At 32.3% G+C, this 21,530-nt stretch overlaps 3 protein-coding genes across 5 annotated transcripts in view; 2 read left to right on the forward strand and 1 right to left on the reverse strand.

Moving 5' to 3' along the window:
* The first annotated feature begins 1,207 nt into the window (after positions 1 to 1,207).
* LOC100793229 (proton pump-interactor 1) lies at positions 1,208 to 6,661 on the forward strand. Its single transcript, XM_041007634.1, has 8 exons — positions 1,208 to 1,640; positions 2,226 to 2,642; positions 3,581 to 3,766; positions 3,876 to 4,055; positions 4,165 to 4,359; positions 5,177 to 5,275; positions 5,416 to 5,943; positions 6,027 to 6,661. Exons 2-8 carry the CDS (start codon positions 2,265 to 2,267, stop codon positions 6,336 to 6,338), a joined length of 1,878 nt encoding a protein of 625 aa, XP_040863568.1. The 5' UTR covers positions 1,208 to 1,640; positions 2,226 to 2,264; the 3' UTR covers positions 6,339 to 6,661.
* Positions 6,662 to 9,027: 2,366 nt separating this feature from the next.
* LOC100793767 (putative RNA-binding protein ylmH-like) lies at positions 9,028 to 15,412 on the forward strand. 2 transcript variants are annotated; one of them, XM_006591809.4, is made up of 10 exons: positions 9,028 to 9,292; positions 9,839 to 9,948; positions 10,174 to 10,305; positions 10,392 to 10,465; positions 10,564 to 10,669; positions 11,840 to 11,908; positions 12,148 to 12,212; positions 12,289 to 12,387; positions 14,898 to 14,997; positions 15,076 to 15,316. In XM_006591809.4, exons 1-10 carry the CDS (start codon positions 9,136 to 9,138, stop codon positions 15,103 to 15,105), a joined length of 942 nt encoding a protein of 313 aa, XP_006591872.1. In that variant the 5' UTR covers positions 9,028 to 9,135; the 3' UTR covers positions 15,106 to 15,316. The 2 variants fall into 2 exon arrangements, with proteins under 2 accessions (XP_006591872.1, NP_001241156.1); NM_001254227.2 differs by having other exon boundaries at positions 9,127 to 9,292; positions 15,102 to 15,412.
* A 2,955-nt stretch (positions 15,413 to 18,367) lies between these two features.
* LOC100794289 (50S ribosomal protein L3-2, mitochondrial) overlaps positions 18,368 to 21,530 on the reverse strand; it is a 4,245-nt gene continuing 1,082 nt past the window's right edge. For both annotated transcript variants that reach the window (XM_003540418.5, XM_041007635.1), the window contains 4 exons: positions 19,741 to 19,950; positions 19,350 to 19,454; positions 19,111 to 19,224; positions 18,368 to 18,779 (listed from right to left, as the gene is read on the reverse strand). In XM_003540418.5, the coding sequence (XP_003540466.1) occupies positions 18,606 to 18,779; positions 19,111 to 19,224; positions 19,350 to 19,454; positions 19,741 to 19,950 (603 nt within the window). In that variant the 3' untranslated portion in view covers positions 18,368 to 18,605. The remainder of the gene's footprint in view (positions 18,780 to 19,110; positions 19,225 to 19,349; positions 19,455 to 19,740; positions 19,951 to 21,530) is intronic.

Raw genomic sequence — 21,530 nt, forward strand, 5'->3', positions numbered from 1 at the left:
AATTGAATACCAAAATTGATTAATTTTAAAAATGAATAAACTTAATTGATTTAAAATAATTTAAGAACCAAAAATATAATTACATTTTTAATATTTTTTAATAGAGTAAAGTAAATATATACTTTTTAGTATATTTTTTTAATACAGTCAACTAACGATAAATTATCATTGATATTGGAGTAATTTTTATATGCATTATTTATTATTTTAATAACTCTTTTAAAAAACTTTAGTTTCTATGTAAAGTAAATTGTTTTATACTAATGTTTATAAGTAGTGTTTGTGATTCAGTTTTGTTCGGTTTTGTTATTATCAAAAAGTGATATGAACTAAACTTATAAAATAAATATGATTTAGTTTTGTTATTATCAAAAAGTGATATGAACTAAACTTATAAAATAAATATGATTTAGTTTTGTTTGATTTTTATTTAAAATAAAATCCATATAAAATCAAATCGATATTTTGAAGATTAGTTTGATTTGATTTTTACTAAAATATTATTTCATTAAAATTTATATACTTTTTTTTATCTATTAAATTAAATTACATAAAAGAATTGCTAATAACAATCTATCAAACTTATTAATATATTAACCCATCTATAATAAAATCTACCAAATTTTCATATTTTAAACCAAACATATTTTAGAAAGTTGTCTAAAAAAATAATATATATTATATAAATTTCATATACATAATATTATAAAATAATATGAAATTTAAGTGATACATAAAATATATAACACTAAAATATATAAGTGTTACCGTTTGATTTGATTTAAAAAACACAAACCGCAAATTAAACAAACCAATAAATTTGAGAAAAAATCATTCAAACAAATTCCAAAAGAATCAATTTAATTTGATTTTTGATTTTTTTTAATATTTTTTTTTTAATTTTGGATGGTTTGAATTTAAACCCCTATTTATCATACAAATATTTTAATAAATATAATTTTTAAAATGATTATTATAAAAGTAAAACTTATCACATTTTAATTTCTAATTAGATAATAATATAAGAACTCTTTGTATGATAATACATCCTATTTTCTTAATTTCTTTTTAAATATAAAGAAATTGTTGAAAGAATAAATATTTTATTATAGCATATTTATATTTAGAAGCAGCAAAACTTTATTGATATACTTCTTTCCATATAATCCTCAGAAGATTATCTTTACCAAATATCTACGGTTTAGGTACGCAGACCCCATAAACAGGAATGAGCAAATATTTACCCAAAAGTAAAAAAAAACAACCAAAATTGCAAAACCCAGAACCCTTTATTTTAATTTGATTTATTTTATTTTTGAAATATCCCATAAAAAGTTAGAAAAGAAAAAAATCATCCTTAAAAATAACAGCTTCAAGAAATACACGGTGGTCCAACAATTTTACTGTTTGTAGAAATCGAGGGTGCGAAATCCGCTGCTGAACCTGAAAAAATCCAACCCCTTTTGTATATACTATAAATAAGGCACTGTTGTATGCGGTTGCATCTCCCCTTTCTCTCTCTCTGGAACTGGTTTTTGGTTCTCGTTTAAGCCATCATAGGGAGGAGGGGCTTTTCAGGTCAAAGAAGTGCAACAGAGTGAGATCTGACTCATAATTTGGCGACACTCTTGAAAAAAGAGGTATTTTTTGCTGTAATTCCCTTGGTTCTCCACTTGGGTATTCTCTCTATCATTGCTTGTGTGGTTTTTGGTTTCTTGGGATGTATTTTAGGCTCAAAGTTTTTGTCTTTCTCTTGATGCATCCATGGTGGCTTGATTGTTTTATGTTTTCAGATCATGCCCTTTTGGTGTTTTGTTCTGATGTTTTTGTCTTCATTCTGTGATTTGGATTTGCATGTTGGGTTTGGTCATAGAAGAAGGTAATTTTGGCCTGGGAAAAATGTTTTTTTTTTTTAAATCGTGTTTGCTAGCTTTGTTGATTGTGGTTTGTTTGATTTGCATGTTTGAGATGAAAGTGATAATCTTTAGATCCCTTTGGTCGTTTCACCTGATTGGTTGTTTGTGATCAAATTGACATTGCTATATGTGTCTGTGTGTATATGTATGCCTTTCATTATTTGATAATAATGATACGCGGTTAATGTTTCGTAAAATTTTTCTTATTGATTTGTGATTTAGTATTTGTGTACCTGCTTATCGAGCCCGTGGATCAAAATATTGAACTGTATATGCTCATGATTCTTCCCTATATTGCATTGGAATTAGGTTACTTGGATTTTGTGAGGTTGTCTTGTAGTTGGAGTCATGGCGGGTGAGGTTGTGGGATTTGAGATGGTTCAAGGACCAGTGGAGAATGGTACTGAGGGAGGAAAACCTGTTTTGAATGAGAAGGAGAATGGCAAGCTGGAAAAAGATGTGGGAGCTGCTGCGGATGCCATCAAATTTGGGACACATGGAGAGGAATCTGCAAAAAAGAAAGGGAATGATGTTTCAGACGTGAATGCCCCGAAAGATGCTGCTGAAGATTGGCCTGCACCTAAGCAGATTCATTCTTTTTATTTTGTCAGGTGGCGGCCTTATGATGATCCAACCATCAAGTCTAAAATCGACCTGTCTGACAAAGATATTAGCAAGAAAAATCAAGCCCGGTTTCAGATCACAGAAGCACTGAAGGCAAAGCGGGTGAGTTGAGAATAATTCTTTGTGGTTGCTTGTAAAAAAAATTAGCTGCTTTTAGTGTATTTCAAAATGAAAGGATAATCATCTCAAAGGCGCGAAAGCAAGGCCCCAGAAGAGTTCAGTGCCTTATGCGTGTCATAGTCGTAACTGTAAAAATCCCTGAAACTCAGGCACTTTTAGAATAATTTCATTGTGGTTGCTTGTTAAAAATTTAGTTGTGTTTAGTGTATTTCAAAATCAGAGGATAATTGTCTCAAAGGCCAGCGCATCATGCGTGTCGTATTCGTAACTCTAAAAAACCCTAAAACTCTAGCTGTCTAACGGCCTGTTTGTTTTTGTTTTAAAATTCCCCAACCGCAAACACGTGTTAGATAGAATGAAGATTTTTTCCCTTCCTACAAACCAGTATTGGGAAGTGTAATTTTTCCTTGATAATTGTGTGAACTTCCGTGTGTGTTTGTTAGAATGTAAATAAAAAACCTCTAATTTGCTACCATGATGTTTTTGGTTGATTTGAGAACTATGGTGATCCTATTATGCTAATGGAGATAAAATGGTCAGAATATTAAGAAAAAAAACTAATTTTCAATATTTTGGACTCTTTGCTGCAAGCAACTTAGTGTTTTACAAAATTAAACATTTAATATTTTATTTTTTCTATAAATGTTATGCTTGAGTTGCTACTTTATATGGACAATTAATGCAAAAAAATCAAATAATTTATTTTCTAATGTTGACATGTTTCTTTCGTGAGGCATGTATGGGTTTTGATGCCTCTTGACTGAGATTGATGGGACCTAGCACCTAAAGGGTGCATTTTTGCCTTTCACTCAACTATGGATTGTCCTTACAATCAAAGTTTTGTATTTGCAGAGTGACATGATATGATGATTCCTTCTCTATGAACATCTAACATAATTACATATCTTGTCTTGCTGCAGGCTGAACGAGTAGAGTTGATTTCTCAGGTCAAGTCTCTAAGAGGCGACAGTAGGCAATTTCAGAGTATTGTGGATGAGAAATTGAAAGAGATTGGACCTCTGCAGCAAGCACTGGGCAAGCTGCGGACTACAAATAATGCCGGCCGGGGTGGTTTGTGTTCATCTGAGGATGAACTTAACAGTGTTGTATGTTATGAGTCTGAGTTCTTTTTAGTCCAGCATTCGTCAATTTGTCTAGTTAATCCCAATCTATTCTCCCTTCACTCACTACTCCTGTGTGCTTTGATGGATTCAGATATATAGTTTACAATACCGCATACAGCATGAGAGCATTCCTTTGACTGAGGAAAAACAAATCCTCCGAGAAATCAAACAGCTTGAGGGGACAAGGGAGAAAGTTATTGCTAATGCTGCAATGAGGGCCAAATTACAGGAATCTATGGGGCAAAAAGAAGCCATTCAAGATCAGGTTAAGGTAAGATGGTTTTATTTGTATCTTTGCTAATGAAATTTCCCCAAAGTTTTCTGAATAAATGTGTACTATTATTATTCAAAAAGTTTTGAGAAATTAATTTCCATTGCAGCTTATTGGTGGGGATTTGGATGGAGTGAAGAAAGAGAGAGAAGCAATTCGGTCCAAAATCAAGCAAATTGATGATGCACTGAAAGCCATAGACAAGGATATCCAGTCTCTACAGGAGGAACTGACAGCTGTTTCTCAGAAGAGGGACAAAGCTTTTGAGAGTATACAGCAGCTAAGAAAACAGCGCGAGGAGGGGGTATGTTTCACTTTAAAGTATGAGCAGTGCAGTGTGATATTTTAAGGGTGTGCTTGGTCGAATAGGTGGAAAATGAAAATGAGGAATACAGGGAATGCAAAATGGAGTGAGATGGAATGCAACATATGTTTTTGATTTTCATCTGGTGTTAGGCTGAGAAGGTGGAGAATGGGGAGGTTTGAAATCGTTTTTGTTGAACCAGTATTGTTAAATAGCGGCCATGGGGCTGCCATGGTGGATTTTTTGTCAACCGCCATAGGCAATTTGTGAATGGAGGCCCACCATTGCGGCGCAATGGCGTGTGTATATGGCAGAATTTTTGCCTTCCACCACTGTTGAACCTTATTTTTGCATTTCCATCTCATTTGATAGGATAAATTTTTGAAGATGGAATGCAACATATGGCTGTGTGGTTACTTGCACCTTCATCTCTCTCAATTTTGTTACCAGCAAGCATTTAGTGACCTCCATTCTGGTTTTTAATCCTTTTATCTTTATCCATTTTTGTACCACATTTAATCTCAGTTTTTATGAAACCTGTATCTATAACTTGCTGCTTTAGAAATTTAGTTGACATTGTAACCAGAATATTGGAGTTCTGCCAAATTGGCAATTATTTATAACTATTGACATGAACCCTGTCAAGTAGAATTTTGTAGTAGATGTAAATTTCACGAAAACATGCTTGATGTTGTCATTGATGTAAATCTCTAGTGATTTTTTAAATGATTACTAACCTAATTTGTTTGTTTCAGTGATATGATTTAGCACTGTAGAATAATAATATCTGAATTTGCATTAATGTTTTCTTGTTCAGAACACCTATTTCTACCAAAGTCGTACGGTTCTGAACAAAGCACGGGAGCTGGCTGCAAAGAAAGATATTAATGCTCTTGATGAAGTTTCACAGACAGAGGTTTGTCCTTGTAATATTTGATTCTTTGTAACTATCCAATATTTAATGATGGCATTGCACTTTAACCATCCGATAATTTTTTCCTGCTTTTCTTGACTCTGATGGTTGAGATTGAATCTCATATTTCCCCATGATTGTAGGTTGAGAAATTTATGGCACTCTGGAACAAGGACAAAGCATTTAGGAATGATTATGAAAAAAGAATTTTGGCCTCATTGGATATGCGACAGTTGAGTCGGGACGGACGGATGAGGAACCCGGATGAAAAGCCAATTCTGGAAGAACCAAAACCTGCTGAAGCTGAAGCATTACCAAAAATGGCTGCAAAACAGCCAAAGGAGGAACCTAAGCCTTCTCCACAAGAAACTTTGCCTGCTCAGAAAGAATCCAAAACCACTCAGAAAGATTCCAAAAACAAGGGGAGGGATTTGAAATCCAAACTGGAGAGTAAGGATGTAGCAGAAACTGATGAATATGAATTTGAAAGTCCCGAAAAGGAGGCCCCTGCCAAAGAGCCTGAAATTGATCCAGCAAAGCTGAAAGAGATGAAAAGAGAGGAGGAAATTGTGAAGGCGAAGCAGGCCTTGGAAAGAAAGAAGAAGTTAGCAGAGAAAGCTGCAGCCAAAGCAGCCATCAGAGCACAAAAGGAAGCTGAGAAGAAGCTTAAGGTGATTTGTTTGTTTGTTGATTCATTTTCTTTTTCTCATTCCATAGTTATACATTTTCCAAAACCTGAAACCGCTTTTAATAGGACCGTGAGAAGAAAGCAAAGAAGAAATCAGGCACTGCAGCCGTGGCCAACCCTGAGGACGAACCGAAGGATGAAGTTGTCGAGGTTACAGAGCCAGAAAAGATTAACGATGATGTCCAAGCCCCGGCTCCAGTGAAGGAAAAGGTCCAAAAGGAGAGTGGCATCAGGTCCAGGGGCCGAGCAAGAGGCCCGGACTCGATTCCAAAAGCTATTATTAAGCGGAAGAAGTCTAACAATTACCTGATATGGGCTGCAGCTGCCACCTTGCTAGTCCTCCTGTTGGCTGTGCTTGGGTACATCTATCTTTTTTGAAAAGTTTAGATGTGGAAGGAGCTGCGAAACCAATTTTCTGAGTGGGTGGCTAGGTTTGTGAGGTAGCATAAGTTATGTTCATGTTCTATACATCCTCTTGGGAGAATAGTAGATCAAACACACTTTGTTGTGCTTAGCTCCTGCTTTGGGGAGAAACTGCATGCATATTTAGCTTTGACTATTTACTTTCAAAATTTTGTTCAGATTTCATGAGATGTTACTGGAAGCTTGAATTTGTTTCTGTAGTTAATTTGTCATAGGAATGGTACCATGATATACTGAAAACTTTATGATGATAGATTTTACATGTTGGTTAACAAAAATCTCTCTAGAGAGGGTGACCATGACTTGAGGTGTGATGGTAGAATGTGAATGTCTTCATTTGGCTACAAGGTACCAATCGGAAATAATCAATGAGGTAAGTTCAAATGTTAGGGTGAGCAATTTTTGCATGAAAAAAACTAATTAGAAGTTCAAAATGTAGGCACAAATAACCAGATACTTAATGAGTTAAATAATACCTGAACTCCACATCTAGGTATGTGCTAAAGTTATTTTGATATTATTTCGAACTTTAGATTAGTTATGTCTGTAATTATTTGTGTTCATGCTATAATGGGTCATTTTATGTAAATTATACCGACTTAGTACACTGCTGTGTTTGAAAATGCCTTTTTAATTTAAATGATTTTTTTAAAAAAAATTATAGAAGAAAATCTTTAAATTCGAGAACATAACTCCAATTTAAGATACCTTATATTTTGATATTGTTTTTTTAAAAATATATTTTGATATTGCGAATGCATACACCTATTTGAAATCCTCAATGGCTTATCAAAGCGGATTTTGATCGCGTTGCTTTTTCTAATTTTGTTGCCAGCAAAGTTGTTCCTTCTACCATGAATCAGGGTTTGAGTTGCAGACTGTAGAGTAATGGTGTCATTAGTGGCCATGAATTTATGGTGGATGAAATTGATTCGTGAAGATGTGCTACTCCAATAGCTTTATTTGCCTCTAATTTTGAAATATGTTTTATAAATTGAAGTAATGTATGTAACTGGAGGTGAGCATGGTTTGGATTGGATTCGCAGTGAATTTTTATTCGAACCTATCGGTTTTAATAAGATCGATTTGGATTGAATTTTTCTTGGTTTGGATCTTCAACCCGAAGCAAATCAATCTCAATTGATTAGATTGATTTGGATATAAAAAAGTTGAAAAAATATTACTCACACTCACTAGTAAAAAGATGAATGGAATAAACTCAAAATAATTTTTTTTTTTCATGTGGTACGTTAGTCCCTAGTCAAGAGATTTTTTTTGGTGAATTTTAACTTTTTAGATTAAATTAATTATTTAATCTTTTAATTTATTTTTTAGATTTAATTTGATCCTTTAGTTCTTTTTTGGTTATTTTGGTCCTTTAATTTTTTTAAAATTGATTTAAATTGAACCGCCACAAAATATATATTTTTTTCAAAAAGTAAATTAATTTTAAAAATTAAAGGATTAAATTGAATAAAAAAAACTAGAGAATTAAATTGAATTAATTTTGAAAATTAAAGGATCAAATTAAAAAAAAAAATAGAAGATTAAATTGAACCTAAATAATAAATTAGAGTTATAAAATTAGAAGTTAAACAGTGACATTAAATTGACTTTTAACTTTTATGCACAAACAAAACACATTTCTTTTTATATTTTTTCTCAATCTTCAAGCTTAAATATCAAAAGTTTGTTAGAAGAAGAATCTTCCTTTCTCATATAAGATAATAAATGTTGGTTCTATTATTATTGAGTATCCTATAAAAACTATCACTTCTAAAAAAGTTTAGAATCCGCTTCCCATTCAAAGAGTCTGATTTTCTTATTAAAACTATGATGTTGCTTCTGAAATTAAAATTTCTTTTTGCAAAATCTTCTCAAATATAAAATGTATTAGTTTTATTTGATCTAAAGATCTTTTAGAAGCTAAAGTAAATATGCAACAATCACTTATATGAGAAACATAAACAAAGTAGATAACACACATAGTTTATATTGGTTCACTCAAAAATTATGTGCACGAGACTAAAATATTACTTAATATTTATGGTAAATACATAAATTCATCCTTCAATTTGCATTTAATTCCTGAAAAATGAAAAAAAAAATGAAATTTTGTCTTTAAATTGACAAAAAGTACAACAAATTCATCACATCGTCAAATATCTCAGTTAATCTAATCGACCAAATCTAAATGTTAGTGGTTTGTTACATATGTAATTAACTTAGACTAAAATGTCATAAAAATTTTACTTTTTACTACTTGGTTGATGGTGGGACGAATTTGTTACACACTTTATAAATTTAGAAATAAAATTTTATGTTTTTATTTATGAGAAATTACGTGTTAATCCTTTGCAAATTCAAATCCTAAATTTGGTATTTATCCCAATATTTAAGATTAAAAGTATAATTTTAATTTTGGAATATTAGCATTAATTATATTTTTTATATTTTTATCAAGGAATTAAAGTAAAAAATTATTTAGAAAATTAGAAATTAAATAGTTTTATAAAAAAAATATGAAGTAATTAGTTTTTTTTTAGGATAAGAAGTAATTAGTTGATACTTACACTTCGTTCATAAAATTTATATAGAAGACCTATACTAGACATTAATTGTCATATAAAACAGTTACATATCAATTTCCAATCTTAAAAAACAAAAAGAAGAGCTTTGAGGAGGTGTAACATAATTCCTCATGTGGTGTTGAGTTCACGTTCACGCCCATCCCAGTAAAGGTGGAACCCCCATGGCTGTTACAGCCTCTAGCTTTGGAACTACATGGTGTCTTAGAAGAGCAGCTCAGGCTTTTGCTATCTCTCATTCTCATATTCTCCGCAACAATGTTAAACTCTCTTTGCAGAGGAACTTTTGCTCTCATCTTCTCTCCGTTTCTACTTCTTTAGGTCTCCACCTACTTCATCTAATTTGTTTTTTCCTTTAGTTTTTTGGTGCTACCTAAGTACCTATATCTTAAATGAATGATACCCATTATGTTTAATCTTTTAAAACTGCAATCTTTCTGATAAAAGAAATTGTGGGTGCTGAAAATGAAGGCGAGAGAAATTGTGTTCTTTGACCCGATACAAGAATACGAATAATACCCTGTTATTTTAATTTTGAGGTGCATAAATTAACAGACCGTTCTAGTGTCATCTAGAGTACTTATTAGTGTCAGTGGTAATGTACATGTCAGATATTCTAGTAATGGTTTTGACTAGATAACTTTCATTTAAATCCTGTAAATGCCCCTTCCCTAAACTACGATTAATTTGAGGTATTATTATTGTTTGATCATCTGTTAGAAAAGAGGTTTACTGGGTGATAACAAAGCAGTATTCATGAATTCTTTCTCCACTTTTGAGCTGCTTGTTCAGTAAAGTATGCATGATTGTTGGCGACTCAATTAATCATGATCCAGTTTCACATTTTTAATGTTTTATGAAGTGCAGCTTCAGGTGTAAGCCAGACAGTACAAGCTCTAAAGGGAGAAGTTGACTTGTTACTCAAAGGAGTAGGAGAAAGAAGTGTAACGAAAGAAGTAAAACATATTCTTGAGATGGTACTTTCTTGTTTTTCCATGGTCTCTAGTCTATAAACATCATTACCTTACACATGGCATGAACAACCTTGGAACTCCTTTTTATCCCTACTTGAAAGTTTGATGTTTATTGTCTGTGTCAAAAATATTGAGGCCCTTTTGACCATTCCGTCTTAAAATCTTACCCTATAAATCATTATTTAATCCCTGACTTGTTTTTCTCTGATTGTTGTCCATTTGTTGTAGGCTAGACGAGCATCATTAAAGCGAGAGATTCTCCATACAGATTTTCTAACCCCTCCAGTGTTAAAGGAATCTATGCAAGTTTTGGAAAAACTAGCAGACGTGAAAGCAATTGCTCAAGGAGGTTACCCTCAGGTAAATATCCAGATAAGTGCTTTTCAGTACCCTTGATACATAAGTAATCTGAATTTATATGTAGACATAACACTTGTATTCTCTAGGCTGAACGTTGTCGGATTTCTGTTGGACATCCAGAAGAACTGACCAGTGATCCAGATATTATTTCAGCATTAAGGTAAATCTTGTAATTTACAAAAAATTTCAAGCTCACCGGATCATTGTTGATGTTCCTAGAAATGTTTGCTAATATTTACATAATATTACTTTTTTCAGCATTACAGGAAACTTCCAGTTTGAACCTTGCTCGCATGGTGACTTCCTTGGCTCAATTCTTGGTACAGGAATTGTCAGGGAGAAACTTGGAGACATTATATTGCAGGTATTTTTACATTTAAATTTATTACATGAAGGTTCTGTTTGAAACTGCACTCTGTGCACAAAAGGGTGCTAATAGCAGAACGAGAAATGCTAGCAACACACCTCTGTCATACTCTTTTGAACACAGCATCTTTTATTGGTTGAAATTTTTTGGAAATCACACAAAATTGTGGGTCCTATTAGGTGATATTCAGTTACAAGTTTAGATAAATACATTTATTTGAATTCAGCTGTACATTTAGATAAATACATTTATTTGAATTATAGCCTTTAGTAATTATCTAGATGTTAGGATTATCTCTTGGTGCATTTGAGATGCTGTGACAATCACCTACTGCTGCCCTATAAATGTACAGCCTTGGTTCATCAATAAACACATTTGAGAATCACATCTGTTCTCATTATTATAAATCTTATTTAATGATCTCTTTCATGATTTTGTAGTTTTTAATAAATTTCAACCAATAGTAGAATGTGTGTTGGGAGAACTGTGTTGCTAGCACTCCTCCAGCAGAACATATTCATATTTTATATCTGATTGAGGAACAGTTACAACGGACAGCTAAGGCTGCTGTATAACATGATTAACTTCTAATGGACATGCCTTTAGTAGTACATCATAATCTGCAATTTGTTATATATTATACTAAAAATTTCCTTCTTATGAGTTTTTTATTTGCTGATTTTGTTCTAATTTCCATGTCATCTCTTATATGTAAAAGATTATTGTCTAATGCTGCTTTTATGTCTAATGTTAATGATTTTCGTTTGTTGTTTGATGACTCAATATTTCTATTATCTTCTACTTAGATCAATAGTGTGTAGAATAGAAGATTATTCATATGACGGATATAAAAAATGTCAAATCAGTGTCAAAAAGAAAAAAAAAAAAATCATAAAGTCAAATCTGTCAAGAAAGCAATATTAAGAAGGGTGACGTCTACAGTTGGCTGGCAACTAAGTTGGAGATCGATTGGTTCGCTGCAATTTAAGTTTACAGGCATGACCTGGATTATATTTTCCCATTTGCATTCATTCTGATTTTATTTCACCATTTTGTTTGTATTTATTCAAATAATTAGTTTTTTGTTCTGTTTATTTTTCTTGTGTGCATGTACACCAGCCCACACATATTTTAGGAAACTTAAACTTTGTTGCCTTTGTTATCCAGGGGGAACAGGGTGCTCAGATAATTGTTGTACCTGAACTCGTTGAATTTCTCATGTCAACACTGGTTAAGGTAATGTTATTTCACTTAATGCTTTCTACAGTTCACCTCTCTCAGTAAACATCTAATTATCAGAACAAAAGGTAATGTCTTACCCTTGTGTGAGAATTATTCTTCACAATATATAAAGGTCTGATTGAACATCCTGCTGTTGTCCTGAGACAGCAAATTCAGTACATTGTTTTAAGCAGTTTCTGTTTTGCAAAGTTGTTGGATACTATATATATTCTGATTGCTTTCTTCTTATTCAGGTTCGTAATGTTCCTGTATCTTGCACTAAGATTCCATTAATTTCTCTTGATTATGAACCACCAAGGTGCAGTATTGACCTGGGCTCAACTTCACATAATAATTGTGTCAGTCAGACTTTACCAATTTTGTTGATTGTGCAGAACAAAATCATTCAAAACTATAGAAGCATCACTAAGAGTTGATGCACTAGCTAGTGCTGGATTTAAAGTTTCACGTTCAAAGCTAGTTGACATGATCAGGTTGGAAATCTCCAACTTATGTTTGTCGTTTCTGTTTATTTGTAAATTGTTGATTGTCACACTACAGTTATGAACATTGCAAAAACTTGTGCATAGATTTAGTGTCTATGAATTTGATTAGCTTTAACCACACCAATTGCTTGGCTTACTCCATGTTTTTCTTCCCCTTTGTTTCAATGTTGCCAATATCCAGAAATGTACTCTTGGTCTTTGTTAACCCAATTGGCAAGTGAACCAAATCGTACAAGTAGTAAATAAACGGTAAGACTGAGTATCATGTTCACAGGAACTAAGTTCGCCCTAAACAATTTGTGTAAAATCAAGTTCTAAGCAATTGGAATAATTTGTTTAATGGAATAAGTACAGAATTTAAAGTCTATGTACTAAGAAGCAATGTAAAACAGGACAGATTTTCACACAAGCAATTTATTGAATACGTAGAATGCAAAGGTTGTAAACAACAATTAAATTGAATAGTTGGGGATAATGAAGCTCCAATGTCATCTCAACTCACTATAATCTTCTAACCTTGATCCCTCAAGTGATAGAAGCTAAATCACTTAACCCCACTCCTAATCCCTTAGGAAGTGCAGTTAAATGATTTGATGTGAGCAAGAGTCTTTAAGAGACTAATGAACATCACTCTATCCCTAGAAGAGACACCCATTAGTTACCATTCTCAAAACTCAGTTTTTAAAGCATTTCCCAATGAAAAAGAAAACTACAAGATAAGCAAATGGTTGATCAATCCACAAACTAACATTAAGAACAGAGAAATAGTAATAACACTGAATGTTCATTAAAGAGATAGTGAGAATAATTACATGAGAGTTGCTAGTACACCAAATCCCCAACTATGAGAAAAATTAGCCTCTCATTAACATGAGAGACAAAAAACGTGAAGAAAATACAATGGACAATGAAGAAAAATGGTTGACAATCAAGAACAAAGGCACCCAAAGAGCCTGAGCCACAATGCACAATGCCATAGAGTTATTCCCCTCAATCCCAATGAAAAAGATGCTTAAATAGGTCCAAGAAGGCTACATTGTCGTTTCTTCATAATGGCATGCGCGCTTAGCAAAAGCAGCATTGAACTAAGTGACTGTGTATTAAGCCTGAGGTGTGTGCTTAGCCTAAATACTTCGTAGGAGAAACAATTCACGCACACCAAGCTTCAGTTCTGCCCAATCAGCCACCAGATGCTTGCCACGTGGCCTTCCAAACTAGGCTTCTTGTGCTAAGTGCATGCAGGCGCGCTAAGAGGGTTGCTTCAAACTTCAAGAATCTTCAAGTCCATTGTTGATGCATCAAAACTCTACAAAACACAACTAAAACTATATTATTTACAAAATTTCAAGAAAACTATAAATCTTTAGCAAAAAGGCTCAAACTAAGCACCAAATATGGAAAATTAAGATGAAGTGCTGTGTAAAATTAATGAAAAAGTAATGATTCACAGCACTTATCAATCTTGCACATAATACTGCTGAGACTTTTGTGGCTATTTTGGCATATAACCCAACTGTATAGTCAATATAGTTCAGCATTATACTTGAAACAAATCATATTAATCAAATGTTACCGTAAGGGAATTATGGCAAATGAACATGTTATATGGTTTGCTCTTGGTGACAAGACCTTGGTCAGATATGATTCCCCCCACTCCCCGCAGTGCCAACTTTGCTAATTAATGTCTCTTTTGTCTCTCCTTCTGTGGAAGCTGTAAACTACCAACAATTTATATAATAGCAGTTCAAGTTAGAAGATACTTTGTTTTCTTGTTTTGCTTTTTCTTTTTTACTCTAAAGTATCATAAATTTATTGCTGGCGTATCAACTGTAGACAAGTGCCAACAATAAATAATTGTGCATTAGTGAAATTCAAGGCACCGGATGTCAGATACAAGCCCTTGAGATGCCTAATATAGAAGTCTTGCAACTTATAACTGCAACTGATATCGATCATATTTGCATAAACTTCTCGATAAGTACTTATAGGAAGAAAAAGAAAAGAAAAAAAATGAAATAAGGTTCTCTCATTAGTTGAAATTAACTTATGCATAAATTAAAATTAGCTTTTCGAAAAGCTAAAATGAGAGATTTTACGAGTTAGCTTATACATAAGTTAATTTTAGCTTGTGGGAGAATTTTATTTTATTTTTCCTTTTTATCTTTTTCCCTTAGAAGTGCTTATAAAAAAGTTTGTCCAAACAGGGCTAATTCAATTAAATTCATTCCATTCTTTCTTGACTCAATTGATTACTGGATCCATCATTCTTCTTGGTGCTGTCCTGCATGTTTTATTTTTTTTTTATACGATGATGCTTAGATGTTTTGCTCTATATTTATAAAAATGGACTGAATTTGTGTTACTGTACTTCATATTGTTTATATTTCAGCAATGCACCTTTTCATTGCAAAATCTCATTGCATATACACTTTGGTATGGAAAAAAATAATTGTTTATATTATTATGATAACCGTGTTTTATACATATCATGCTCGTAGCAATGGTGATGTGCGTATCAACTGGATCCCTGTTACTACCAAAGGAACCACACTCAAGAGTGGAGATATTGTATCAATTAGTGGCAAGGGAAGATTAAAGGTAACTTGCCAAAACTTAATTAAGGCTTGGATTATCTGAATGACTTTGGATATATTATATGTGATTAATCCTTTTTAGGTATGTTTTATTTCATTTTGGATCAGATAGGAGAAATAAACTCCACAAAGAAAGGAAAGTTTGCAGTGGAGCTCATTCGGTATTTGTAGAAGTTTAGAGAGTTCAGAAGTACTTTCACTCTCAAAGTAACAACTTTTTCTTTCTTCATTTGTGTATTGGATTTCACAAACATACTTTTCAAACTTTAAACCAACACAGCCGTAGCCTGTCTAAAACGACATGCTTTTATTTTTTGTGGAAAGATTTGCTTAGCCTCGCATAACAGTTATGAAGATAGAAAAAAATTGTACAGACAGAACCTTGATGATGAAACCTTAATATGAATCAAATTTCAGCATCATCAATTTGGAAATTTTAACAAAATTAAGAAAAAGAAAAAGATGGATTAAGATAAGAGGATCGAAGAATAGCATCACAATTTGAATGAATTGATGAATTAAGGTAGTTCTGTCACAAAAAATGGAATTCTTTGATGAGAATCAAAGTTTCACGAAAGAACCAAGGAGAAACACTCCCAATTAGCTTGGTCCTCTACATGTGTCATAACTCATAAGAACCTATCATATTAATACTAATGAGAAGGCTAATATATATAACTAATAAAAGGCCAAAAACAACATAATAGGTCTTACTAAAACAATCTGTACGGATTAACCAGTCCGTAGAAGCAGAAAACATTTAAGGATATTTTTGGAATTTTATTTTAATGTGGGGTGCACAACTAATATGACAGGTGCATCTAGCAACACCCTGAAACAAAAAACTTAAAGTCCAACAACAGGCCCGATAACAAAGATCCAAAAACAACAACCAATCCTAATCTAGAAATTGGTTTAATTTTATGATCTTCAAGTTACCTCCCTTATCCTTTTTCACAAGTGAGATCATCTTCATATTAATGTCCTCTTGTACTTTAACCTTGATCTAGTAACAACTCCTCTCAAGCTAAAAGTCAATACCCTTTTAGTCCTTCATCAATTCATCTTCTAATACTTTTACTTCCTCCATTTCAAGACTATTGATGTTCACTTTAAGCCCAGAAAGAGGATACCTAGTGATCTTATTGAGTAATATCAATGAGCATTCTTTAAAAGATTTTGTTTTTGTTGGAGCTATCCGTCCAAACTAGCTATTACAACATATATCCTCAAAAGATAGATCAACTACAAAAGCCTTTCTTATGAATTTGAGAACTTGTTCATAAACAATCATTTCTTGTTTTGAATTAGCTAGATCATCCACTCTATTAGCTTCTTTGAATGCATGGTGCCATGTGATCACATTTAATTTTGCTGATAGTTTAACTATAGTCATGGCCTTGCGAGCAACCATCTGTCAAAGAAAAATACTAGAAACACACTCTAACACTCTTAACTACACTTTCTTTGATTAAAATTTATTAAAAATGATAAAATTGGATGGATCCCACATTATATCTAATGTTTTTCTCTTTTTATTTTGTAATTTTCAATAAATTTTAAATAAATAGATAGAGAGAAAGTATGTTTTAAACACTCTTTCAAAAGCTGAAAATCGAGAATCAGTTCCAATGTATGACGCCACTTTGTTTTAAAAGGTTCAACCAAGTGAGATGCTTAGCTGAATTTGCTCAATTATAAATTAGGTTAAATTAAAAATAACACTTTATTTTATTCTTTTTATATAAAAAGTTACATTTTAATATTTACATAAAAACATATTTACAAATAAATCCTTATTTGTTTATTGAAGTTATAATTGTGTTTTTTTTATTAATAATCATAATCACTCAGTTTAAAGTTTAATCACATTTAAGATTTTTCTTCCTTTTCCAAGAGTATTTATGCAGGAATTGAACTCATGTCCTCCCATAAACTCAACATGTATCGTAAACTGAGTTACACTCATTTGGTGAGTGTTGTTTTTCATATATGAATAAATATGAAAAGTAAATAACAGTCAAAGCATAAATCTTTTCTCAATGTAAAGACCAAACAATGTAAATTTGCTTTTGTATGTGAGCTAAAATAAAATAAAAAAAGCGAGAAGAATCAAATCCGACACTTATAATTTTGACAAATGACATTAATTTATGAACTTTAACCAAAAAATCTACAATTTTCATCTAAAAACTGAATTGAAAATCAAATTTCCAATGTTTTGATTAGATCAGAGATATTTTGGATCTAATCAAATTTCCAATTTAACCTATATGTTATACAAAACATATCTTTTGCATATCCATTACCATCAATGTTGAAAGCCTATCCTTTAATAAAATCCAACAAGTTCTAAAGTACATGGGAACTGCTTTGGGCACCCAGCTTTTTTGCTGGTACACCCAGCAGTTTCCCAAAATGTCAAAACTGCCCTTATACACATTTTGGGTTATAAATAACATATTCCTTTATTCATTTCTGTGGTGTCTTTTTGTTTTTGTAAAATCTCACTCCCTAACTGAAACTTGCTTATTTTACCTTCCATTGGTGCACGCTTGTTGTTTGTTGGCAGTGGTGCACATGCTTTGTTAAAAATATACGGTGAAATTTGGTGATTGTTTAATATGTTTTAAATAATATTACCAAATCAATATTTATAAAATTGCTAAAACTATTACTAACATAAAAAAAAATTAATTTCAATAACATGTTAAAAAATAAAAAATATTTTAAAAAAACTCATACAAATTAATAATCCGTAAGTTTTTCATAAAAAAATAATTTTTAATTTTTTAATTATTATTTTTTAAATAATTAAAAATTAAAAACAAAAATCATATGAATTGATAATCCGTATTTAAAAAAAAGATAAAGAACATTTTAGTCCTTTCCTTTCACCAGTGCTAATGGGTGTCCTAGCATTTCTTGTTTAATACATTTTCTTATCATATGACAACTTTTTTTTTTTTTTCTTATCATGTGACAGCATTTAACCGTTAAACTAATAAGCTAAAAATTATTTTAATGAATTTCAAAAGAAAAGTCACTGATATAAATTAGAAAAAAAAAGCTTAAAACATAAGATATCTTCATAATCCCCCTAAATCAAAACTACGGCAATGCTAAATTTACCCACAAGAATAGATTGTACAATATGTAACATTTGACGACCTATTGACTATGAGCTCTTGGGTGTATTCATTTTTTCATTGAACCAATAGCACCTGGACCTAAAATAACAATTTTACTAGGAAAGACAGTCCTTTCAAAATTATTATCACAATCGGAAAGATCTAGTAAAATGGGTTAAAAGTTATGTTCACTGCATGTACAATGCCGCCAATTAAATTGCCTAAAAAAGGAAACCGATTCAATAAGAATAAAACATCATGATTCATTAATTCCAAATCTCCACACTTATTTGTAGGATTCCAAGAAAACCACGCTTTACCCAATCTTAATTTAGATTTGATCAATGTTGTAAACAACCCTAAAGCTGCCAAAAAAGAAAAGTAAAAAATCATCCTCGGTTGGTTCCTCAAATCTCATTTACCATTCTATATTCCGAGAAAACATGACGGCAAAAGTGAACCTGGCATGAAAACTAACTCTTTAATCAGTAACCATAAATGGATCCACATCCCCAAGCTCAGCAACCAATGGCTTCAAATTATCAGTATCTTCATCTTCTGGGACAAAGTAAGTTGGGAAAGGAAGTAGAGATATGTCAGGTTTTTCATAGACAGCATCTTTTATAAAAACAAAGTTCCCTGTAGCTCCTGGGACCTACAAACAGAAATATGCAGTCAATAATAAAGCTCAAAACCAATTATTTTGGGGAGTTAGTGGCCAATTGTCAACCAAGAAGTTGCAAATCAACCACTAAAAAGCAGGCTGAATACTTACTGATCCATCTATGATTACATACTAACGGTCCCAAATTCTTATGCAAAATTTACACAAGTAATTTTGGCTCAAACATATATTGAAATTTCTTTAGCAATATTAAAAAAAGAATTAAGTGGGATGCTCAAGTGTCTGATGTAATAAACAGATGGTTCTTGCCTTTTTTAGCTCCAATCAGAATGTGATAATAAAAATAGAAAAAAGAATTTACCTGGCCTTTCACCCACATTAAATTCCTTGCTGGATCGATTTTGTAGACCCATACATTTTTAACAGTTCTTTGGTCTCCTCCCATTCGCCCAGGCATCTTTTTATTTTTAAAAACCTGAAGGGTAATAGAAAAAAATATTTAAAACTATCAGAGAAATATTATTGTAAGCAAATTAGAACTTATTCAAGGAACTAGACAAACATATCTCAACAAACATACCAATCTAATAGAGTACTTACCTTTCCATGACTAGTTAAATGACCTACAGAACCAAGTGTTCGATGGGCCAATGAAGCACCATGGGATGCTGGCCCTCCTGAAAATCCATGCCGCTTCATCACACCCTGGAAACAAAAAAGACATTTAAAATCGACACTCATAATTTGAGACTTAAGTCCACAAAACTGGAAGTCAGGAACCCTTTCTGTGTCTGATTTACTCACATTGAAGGATTCTCCACAGGCACACACAAAATCTAAATAAAATAAGAGGGAAATAACTTGATAATATATACAAATGCAGACACAAATACATGCATAAACTTACAAACATACACAAAGTAATAGATTTTTTTTTAAAAAAAAAAGAAGAGTAAAATCAATATTTAATATGAAGGAAGGAGAAAAACACCTGAAAACCTTTTCCTTTTGTTATTCCTGATATATCAACAAACTGGCCTGGAACAAAATGGCGAACATTAAGTGATGTTCCCACAGGAAGTAGTGCATCCTCTGTCACTGGAAACTCCCTAAGCTTCCTCTTCATTGGAACTCCTTGAGCCCTAAAATGACCCACTTCAGGCTTGGTCAAATGTTTATCCTTCTTGTGTCCACAACCAATCTAACTAGAAACAAAGTAGCAAATAAGTCTATAGTTAGAAACACACACACATACACTTGAAAAGTTTATGCTACTATAAAAACCAAGCCATAGCTAAATTGAACCACACCACAAAATAACCAAACTTTTTAAACAGTTTAATAACCCAAATCTGATTTCTTAAACCAGATCAGTAGTATGAACAGATTTTTAATCAAATTTTGTTATAAGTTACAACCAAACTCAAAACAATCTAAGATCAAAATACACAAACAATCAGAAATAGTTTATGTACCCAAATCATCTTTGCAAGGCTGCTTTGCCTCTAAATTCATCTCCTACAGTAGACCAGTTCTCTCAACTATTCTTCATTTCTTCTGGTTCTTTGTGTCTTCACTAACATCAGGGCACAAGAGTCATTATAACCATCTTAGAGTTTCTTTCTATTGGGGATTTTCACTCCAAACTGAATTTCTTTCTCTGTGAATATCTTTAAGTAGGAGTAAGGCAAACTTTGGAAGCAAAGGGATTTTGCTTAAGTACGAGTAAGAAAAAGTTATATGCATTGCAATTTTAGGAAGAGACAAGAGGCATGTGACTTGGAACCATAGAGAACAAACCAGAAACTACTATAGAATACTGAAGAATATTAAGCTCTAAATGTTTAATGTCATGTCAAGGTTGAATCCCAACTCCCTAGATAACTAAAGCTAACGGGTGCAAATTCATCTCCAATAATTCTATCTGATATACATTACATAAAATACATAAATGATAAATGTATCGATGAAATGAAGTGACAAATATCTAATTCTAGCACTTAATGCATTGTTAATGTTAAACACCAATTACCCATATAACTAAAGCTAATAGGTGCAAATTCATCTGCCACAATGCAATTAGATATATATTTATGTGATTGGTTAATAGATTTAAGTTTGATTTAGCGTTAGTAAGGAATATTTTAACTATATATTATCACATCATAACTTCTTAAATAATTGTTATGCAAAATATTTTTGGTTTCTCCATAACATATTAACATTAACCCATGTTATTGGTTTGTTTTCTACTTCAGATACTATTCATCTGCTGCTTGTATTGTTAATTGAAACTCACACTTCTTTGTTCATGGAGCTGGACTTGGAGCTTGTATATTAGGTACAGGTACACTGTTGTCTCTTCTTCTCTGTCTACCTTTTTTCTCTGCTTGTCAAATTAATATTCCGAACTTTATATTGAGTACCCTAAGCACAGTATGTATTTCTAGATTGCAATTCATTAATGAAGACTAGTGTGACTATCAGTAATGACTGCACCAACTGAGTGTTGGCTCTGATTTTCTTCTCATTTCTTTCCTTGTGCATTCAAACACATGCGTTCATGTATACAGTTTCATTGAACTCCCGCTAGTACTTAAGCAAAATCCCTTTGCTTCCTTGTGAATATCTGTAGTTTGCTTTTCCTGGATTCACATAAACAGCAAATTTTGGGCCTTGAAGTCATGATCTCAGATAAATGAGAAAAAAATTTATGGTCAATCCAAGGCCAATGTTTTTTTAGTTCTAGATGATGTAGTTTCCAGTTCATGAACTACACGC

This window comes from Glycine max, chromosome 12 (genome assembly GCF_000004515.6).
Source record: "Glycine max cultivar Williams 82 chromosome 12, Glycine_max_v4.0, whole genome shotgun sequence".
NCBI classification, from domain to species: domain Eukaryota; kingdom Viridiplantae; phylum Streptophyta; class Magnoliopsida; order Fabales; family Fabaceae; genus Glycine; species Glycine max.

Excerpts from the sequence above, each read along its gene's own strand:
- LOC100793229 (XM_041007634.1), top strand. The coding sequence starts at position 2,265 with ATGGCGGGTGAGGTTGTGGGATTTGAGATGGTTCAAGGACCAGTGGAG. Across the intron at positions 3,767-3,875 it reads AGGATGAACTTAACAGTGTT|ATATATAGTTTACAATACCG; the intron begins GTATGTTATGAG and ends TGATGGATTCAG. Across the intron at positions 5,944-6,026 it reads AAGCTGAGAAGAAGCTTAAG|GACCGTGAGAAGAAAGCAAA; the intron begins GTGATTTGTTTG and ends CGCTTTTAATAG.
- LOC100793767 (NM_001254227.2), top strand. The coding sequence starts at position 9,136 with ATGGCTGTTACAGCCTCTAGCTTTGGAACTACATGGTGTCTTAGAAGA. Across the intron at positions 12,213-12,288 it reads CTTGATTATGAACCACCAAG|AACAAAATCATTCAAAACTA; the intron begins GTGCAGTATTGA and ends TTGATTGTGCAG. Across the intron at positions 14,998-15,101 it reads GTGGCAAGGGAAGATTAAAG|ATAGGAGAAATAAACTCCAC; the intron begins GTAACTTGCCAA and ends ATTTTGGATCAG.